Consider the following 7,589-nt stretch of genomic DNA (forward strand, 5'->3'; position numbering starts at 1 on the left):
TTTGGTGTAATTACCCAACAGCTTTGGCAACACATCAGCATTTTTCTCCCCCTGCTTTCCTTAAGAATGGCGTCTTGACAGCCACGCTTCCAATGAATCCATTTCTGATGATGCTTCAACAGTAGAGGGCCATTTTCTATTTCCTAAGAACATGATGTTCATATACGGGTCGTCTGCTACAGATAGTTTTAAATCCTGACATTTATTTGTTTATCTCTAAGGACTGAGTTACAAATGAAGCGAAAAGCAGCCAATGTCAAAGAAAAAAAAAAAAGAGCAAAAGCCGGGAGAACTATTGCTCAAGATCACTTTAAACAAATAAACAAACATATACAAAGAAATCTGGTTTCCTGGAACCAAAACGTAAAGAAAAGACGGGCGGCACAAGTGTTTTGCATGACGCTCTAAACCAAAATTCAAAAGTAGTATCTTGACACATCTTAATCTCTGGTGAATCACCAACCTATCTGACTGGTTTCTGCGAGCAGCACACACAGCTGAGTGGGCTGACACACTGGGCGGTAACAAGCTCTAAATAAATAAATGAAAGAAAACTCATCGCAGAGCTGACGAACTACGTCAGCTAGTGAGCCAGTCGCTAACATGTCAGCCACTCACTACTGTGGCTTCTCTGCAATGTGCACTTTATCCCCCCTTTGTTCTCAAGCTTGCACACTATTCCACTCAAGCATTTTTACTGAATAAGGAAAATAATCTATCCAAGCTTGCTAATTGCTCGCCAGCCAGCTCATTAACTAAGCTACTAGCAAGACAAAGTCCCCATTGTTTATTCAGAAGCCATACTTGCAGCTTTCTGCCTTCCTGTAACGCTCTGCAAACTTTTATGTTTATAGTGAAACAGCAAACTAACATCCTGAATTTTGGACTGTAGGGCTCAAAGGTCAGCTCTGGATGGCTTGGTGCTCACCCAATCTGAATTTTCTTTTTTTTTTTTCCATAGCAGATGAGCCCGCCCACTGCAGCAGTGTGACTAGAATAATACGAACTGGTAAAAACAAGCCTTTGGGAAAAGGGAGGGGAAAAGTTTTAATAATCAAGTATACCAGCATTTTGGTATACTTCTGCAGCTGTCACCAATGATTGGGCTTTATTCCAAATTTCACTGGCCCCAAGCACGCACACATTTACAAAGAAAACACTCGCACTAGGCTGTGTGAAAGTAATGGATTAACCAGCTGCACCTGCATAGCCCAATTAAAAGTATTTACTGAATCAGAGTCTTATTTACTACACGTTTTATTCATCTGTGTTGGTACACAAGTGTCAGCCAATGAAAGGGAAGATTTTTTTGTAGAATGGGAATAATTTATGAGAAGTGAAATCCACAGCACAGCGGGGGCTGCGATACTGCGGATAGATCTTAAAATGTTACAAGCGGCCAAAAATATGCCGATGACAGCGTAAATTTCTCTCTTTCTTCAACTGAGTCTGAGAAACCTGATCCTCCGGGTTAGCCGGGCCGTAGCCGCAGTAACAACTTTCACTAAAACCCATCTCCATCTCTAATAACACATCCTATCATAGTGATCATTCGTGTGCACCTGCATGGTGGTTTGACATCTGCTTTACACCCAGTCCCAAGCCTGGAAAAATGGGAAGAGCGTCCAGTCTGTGGATCTAGCCTTAAACTTGGCAAAGCTCTGACAGTTTGAGTTATCAAATCAAAACTGGCTCATTAGTAGTGTGGACACTGGTAGAAAATAATTAAAGCTGCAAGCAAACACATGCAAGTAGCATGTTTACACCTTATTATCTGGGGCGGTTTTAAAACAGAAAACATTTCCTGTCCAGGTGAGAGTTTCAGCAGATTATTAGATTGGAAGTCTTGATAAGTGCTGCAAAGAATGCAGCAAATGCAAGTCAAGTTAATTCATCATCAAGGCGTTTGTTTCCCAGAAAAGGAAGGACACGTAAACTGATGGTTCCTATCAGCGTGTCATGTCTAAAGTTTATAGACTGAAACGGGCTCAGCAGCACTTGCAAAAGTCAGGAAACTGTGGACATCAGGCGTAAACGTCGTTGTGTGCGACAGACTGCTCTTTACAATCCCTGGCAGCTAAAAGGTCAGTGGAATGTGTAAGAATGTCTAAAGGTCAAAGAAGCACTACTGCAGAGAGGATCCTAATCAGTTCATCTGGACAGCCTTTCCCCCTGACTCGTTTGGAGACCGAGTGTGGCTGTGTGAGTCTCAGGCAATCTGTGCGGCACTGTAGGGGAGCCTAAAGCGAGCCCTCTGTGACAGCATCATGTTTCAGGCGGTCTTTGACTGGAACTAAGTTCCAGACCACCAGAAGCGAATGCAAACGTTAAAAGTCTGGAAATATAAGTCACTGTTTTAGATTAGAAAACTGAGCTGTACTCAAAGCAACCCCCAATGCTTTTTCTTCTAGGACTTCTAAACAGGAGCCTCACAGTTAACGGCGCACACCCCGTCTCACACACACACACATTGTCCTTATATCCACAAAAGAAGAAGAGTTGGTAGGGGGAGTAGGGTGGGGTGAATCGGGGTGGGGGTGAGCCATGTGAGTGCACAAGAAATTCAATTAAGCAGACAGCGGGATAGCTCCACAACCCAACCTCCTTTGAGCACAATGTGCCCTCCAACAGTCCCGGCTCCACTCCCAAGCTTCCCAGCCAACCCCTTACCGCCATTCAGCCACTCCCCCAACACCACCAAGACCCACTGAGGACCCTTTGCTGGGCTCCCTTTCATGCACCCCCTACCTCCCCCCCACCCTCTTCCCAGTTGTCTCTTTTGCCTCAAAGGAGATGAAAATCTTTAAGATGTGCAACAGCCAAGATGGAAAAACGAATTTAAATAGTTGACATTAAAAAGTTTAAGGCAACTTAGCTAAAAAAAGAAAGTTGTTCGTTTTAGACACACAAAAAAAATCTCTTCTTTTTGTTTTCTGTGTGTGTGTGTGTGTGTGTGTGTGTGTGTGTGTGTGTGTGTGTGTGTGTGTGTGTGTGGGGCAAGCTGACAGATGCTGTTCATTTAGCACTTGTGCAGCAATCCTCGAGCTTGTCTCCTAAATGCCCAGGGGAGCCACTGGCATTTGGACAGCATTAAATAAAAAGCCACTCTGCAGACCTCACACCACGTCCAGATCTGACCTCGCAAAGATGGCCACTCCACTCGGATTTCAACCAGCCAACTGACTAAATCTGTGCCGGTGAAGAAGCCCGTTCTACTCACCCTCCCCTCAGCCTCGCTCTGGCATGTAACAGGTAGCCAGGCTGCTATTCGAGCAAGGTTTTAAGAATTATTTACTCGGGGTGGAAGCGATGAAACACCTGCTCGACCGGCACGCTTCTGGGTAAAGCAATCTAACGTGTGTAAATAACAGCTTCCTATGAGAGTAGCCTTGCTTTTTCCTGACATGTTAGGAAATGTCAATAGCTGTTCTGTTACTTACCAGACTCGCGCTGTTTACAGCACAAGAATAATTTGCGATTCTCAGGGTTGTTTGGGACGACGCAGCGTCAGTCTCATTACAAATGCATAGGTTTTAACAATGAGATAATAAACCTCTCAAATGAGGCGGCCCTTTCCCATGCCAGCGTATTGTTAGAAATGTGTACATCATTGTCAGTGATGAACACACAGAGCCCGAGACTCAGGGGCGCACAATGTCACACACACACACTCGCACATAAAGGCTGAGAGAGGCGCTAAGCTGCCGCAGACACAATGTGGATGTTACATAATAACAGCAGAGCGCAGACCAAAATGTTGCGTGTTGTGCGAGTATACGTGCGTGTGTGTTTGCGGATTAAGAGCCCCTCGTGCATGCAACATTTCTTTTATATTATGTTACCTTCACGGTTTTCTCAGCGCACAATTCCAGGAATGTCCAATGGATAACATGTGACCGGTGTGATCTGATTTGAAGCTGCTTGCTTTGAGCCTAAATTCTGCTGCGGTTGCCCTGTCCTTGTAAATCGGGGTAAAATAAGGTCCAACCCCCCCCCCCTCAAACACACACACGTGAAACAGACTTTATTCCTCTCACAAAACAGATCACAGTGGGTTATGAGCCCGTGTGCTTGCTAAACGAGGCTTAGTGTCCTCCTGTTCCATCATGGCTTTTTCATCCCCACTTGCAGCTTTCAGTCATGTATTTAGGTCTTAAAAACAGGGACATTGACTTCTGGTCCCAAGCCACGCATTTCAAACGGGGGCCCTAAGCAGATATGAGTCCTCTTCCACAGCCAGAGACAACAAAGATAATCAGTGAACAACCCCAAGGAGAAAAAAAAAAATCAATCTGCTTGATCCCCTTTTGAAAGCTATTAAGATAAGTCTCCTTCACTGAGAAGCACAAGTGCAGTGACCCAAATCAGTGCAGACATAAATGACAGGTTGGCGTGGGGGCTGAAAAGGCCACTTAAGAGATGCTGTGTGTTTCATAATCACCCCAATCAAGACTTTACAGTGAGGTTAAGCCAAGACCCCATGGGTGTTAATCCATCCCAACACTTCTGATCAGCATATGCGGCCACAGCAAGCACATACGCGCAGTAACTACACAGTGTGTCTCTATTAGCAGCAGAGCCCAGGAATACAGGTGTAAGGGCCAATTCCCCATTGTTTAAAGCAGGGGTGTCAAACTCAAATACACAGTGGGCCAAAATTCAAAACTGGAACAAGGTCGCGGGCTAACATTAATATTTATTGAAAAATAAATCTCCTCCAAATTTAAGAATGAATCTCTTCTTATGGACTCAAACAAGTTTTGCTGAAAAACTGAATATGGAACAAGCAAAGCTTAATACTAAACAATATATATTAGCTGTATAATACCAGTAGGCCAGCTCTAATAATAACTTGGTATGGCTTCGAGGGGCAAATGTAATTAGGCTGCGGGCCAAATTTGGCCAGCGGGCCAGAGTTTGACACCTATGGTTTTAAGAAAGAATTGGACCAAAGTTTTTATTTAGGAACTTTTAGATTCCGATTAGTTGACGACTGCTCTACTTCCCTACAGAAACCCCATAATGTGGGGCGTGCATGATGACTGTGGCATCCTGGTGTGTTTACAAGTGCATGTACTCACCATTCAGTCCATTGGGGATGCTTCTGTGATGATGTGGCGCTGATAGGTCATCCATGGATCTTCTTATCGTGGTCCCCATCTTACCGTTCTCTGAGGGCTTGTGCATGTGGTTGTGATTGTGGTGATCGGGGCTACCAGCACTTCCTGTGCTGGACGTGCTACTCCCATCTCCAACATCCCTGACCGTGCTGGTGCCCCCGTTCAGGTTGGTCAAGCTGGACTGACTATCTATGGAGCTCCGGGACCCTGCCCCATTCCTCTCTTCATCCAGCATGAGGATGATCTCCTTCAGTTCAGAGTTCTCCCTCAGCACAGTCTCCTGGTTGGCCTCCAGCTCCTTGAGCTTCATCATGTAGGTGCCCACCTCCTTCCACATGGCGCTGGCTGTGTAGCGGCCGAAACGCTGCCACTCCCGGGACAGCTTCTTGCCCTTCTGTCGGTCGTCGTCCAGGAAGCAGCAGAGTTCCCGGAGCTCGTGGTTGTCATCTTGGAGCTTCTGGTTGATCTCCTTCAGGTTCCGGATTTCATGAAGGTGCACCTGCAGCCGCCGGTTAATGTCCTTCATCATGTTGCCATGCTCGATCATCAAGTTCATTTTCTCGCCGTCAACCCTCCTTAATTTCCTAACCAGCTCCTCTTTGCTGCACCGCAGCAGCTCGTCGTCCGTCAGCTGGCTCAGGTCATCCTTCGGCCCCTCGGACGGATTTTTAGCCATGACTGTGGCGGCTGCGAGTCTCAGTTCGTTTATGCAGCTGCTTAAGATTAACTCTCAGAAACTCACTAACCTAACCTCAATTGCGGAATCGTGTTAAAAAATGAATACATTGTCCAAAAAGGGGGGGAAAAAATCTGAAAAGTATCGATAATGCCCTGATCTTCAACAGGCCGATAATAAAACTGAAAGAATAAACAACACAAATATGACTGTGATGCTTCCACAACCCGAGCTTTTAAAGAAATGACACCACTGATCTGGTAAAATAAATAAAAAATACTCACAGGAACAACAGTTGGTGGTCACAGTCGGTCAGAAACAAGCAAGCGATATAAAATCGATTATCAGGGATTTCCGATCACCGAGTCCTGTCGGCAAAAACACAGCGACCCGTAACAGTGTGCACCGTCTCTGCTGGACATCACAACATTCACATGATGGAAAACGTGAAATCCGCCAGCTTCTTCTTTTATGTTTAGGTGAATTCAACCTAATTTCGCGCAAAACAGCGAATGTTCGAGTAAAACGCGCAACCTATAAGAAAAGTCCTCTTGGACGTGTTTCACCGTCTCCTCGGATAAAAGCGTCTTCAGTGAGGCGGTGTGATAGTGGACGGACGACTCAATCCTTTCCACCCAGCAGCCTCGGAATTATCAGTGGACCCCCCGCCTCTCTCCTCCCTCTTGTCCAAACACTCGGGTTTGAAATCATTCAAGAGGACTCAGCTCGAGACGACCAATCAAGACGCGCGAGAGAAGTGGGCAGCAGGTAGATGAAAAAGTGCGGCGCAGCCTCGCAGAGCTCAGGCTCGGCCTTCTTAAAGGTACAGGAGGACGCGCTCGCCGTAAAAACACACTGGATTCATTAAAGAAGAAAAATCAGACTACGCCTCACGACTTTTATTCTTTATTCTTAACTGAAGCACAGATGTATTGTGTGCTTTTAATGGCCGTGATTTCGTTGACAATACTTGAGCATTGAAAAGCTGGGCTGGTTTACTGAAATGAAGCCCCAAAATATTCATTTAGTTAAAAATCAAAAATACTTTAACCTATGACAATAGGCTTTAGCTACATGCATATTTGATTAAAAATTAAAAAAATATTACCATCTGTGTTTAAACCAGAGACAACTTCTGGGAGAGTTCTTTTTCTGAACATTGAATTTAAACAGCTTTTTAAAAGTCAGAGATCTCTGCAAGATCTCAGCGCCCCCATGTGGACACTGTCCGTAAAGGCATTAAGACAGCAAATCGGGTACAGAAATATAAAACACGCTTGTTTCCAAATGATTTCCATTTACACACATATTAGTGTTGTAGGCACAAAGAGGATTGTGGTTATGAAAAAAAAGACACTACACACCGCTATATAATGAGTTTCTGCATGATTAACAAACAAGTGCAAATGGTATTTAACCCAGCTGTCCCCTTCAAAAAAATTAAATTATATTGTAATGAAAAAAATAATAATTATCACCATCATTTCATTTCGCTTTACCATGTAATTCATATCTGATACTGTTTTTATTATAAAGATTTATTTTTTTAATCACAGCTTTTAGGCAGGAGTAGATCAACACAGTTTTACCCTACAGACCACTATGATTTCTTTTTATGTAAAGTCCTTTAAGATCCTTTATTTTTGTAATCCCTGTGACTCAAAGTGCACAACACTCCACTCTTTGGTCTGAGTGTGCCAGCATCCAGGATGTCAAAGGTCTGTCCCGGGACGAGAGTGAAGTCAAACCTCTGGAGCAGTTTGGCCATCACCACTTTAGCCTCCATCTAAAAA

At 44.5% G+C, this 7,589-nt stretch overlaps 2 protein-coding genes across 7 annotated transcripts in view; both read right to left on the minus strand.

The window, feature by feature from the left end:
• The window catches only part of ccdc85cb (coiled-coil domain containing 85C, b), a 48,435-nt gene extending 41,961 nt beyond the window's left edge, over nucleotides 1-6,474 (minus strand). For 2 of the 6 annotated variants that reach the window (XM_005917776.3, XM_005917775.3), the window contains exons 1-2: nucleotides 6,081-6,470; nucleotides 5,082-5,978 (exon numbers count right to left, since the gene is read on the minus strand). In XM_005917776.3, coding sequence (XP_005917838.1) covers nucleotides 5,082-5,796 — 715 coding nt within the window. In that variant the 5' untranslated portion in view covers nucleotides 5,797-5,978; nucleotides 6,081-6,470. Of the gene's footprint in view, nucleotides 1-5,081; nucleotides 5,979-6,080 lie in introns of all 6 variants that reach the window. The other 4 variants (XM_005917778.3, XM_005917777.3, XM_005917773.3 and 1 more) reach the window with 3 other exon arrangements.
• An 823-nt stretch (nucleotides 6,475-7,297) lies between these two features.
• Nucleotides 7,298-7,589, minus strand: part of LOC102298587 (cholesterol 24-hydroxylase) — a gene marked incomplete in the record, with an annotated part of 6,006 nt that continues 5,714 nt past the window's right edge. Inside the window, 1 exon segment of the mRNA XM_042219090.1 lies at nucleotides 7,298-7,582. Within this exon segment, the coding sequence (XP_042075024.1) occupies nucleotides 7,424-7,582 (159 nt within the window).

The sequence above is a fragment of the Haplochromis burtoni genome, unplaced genomic scaffold (assembly GCF_018398535.1).
Source record: "Haplochromis burtoni strain Fernald_Lab_line unplaced genomic scaffold, NCSU_Asbu1 Contig_28, whole genome shotgun sequence".
In the NCBI taxonomy this organism is placed as follows: Eukaryota; Metazoa; Chordata; class Actinopteri; order Cichliformes; family Cichlidae; genus Haplochromis; species Haplochromis burtoni.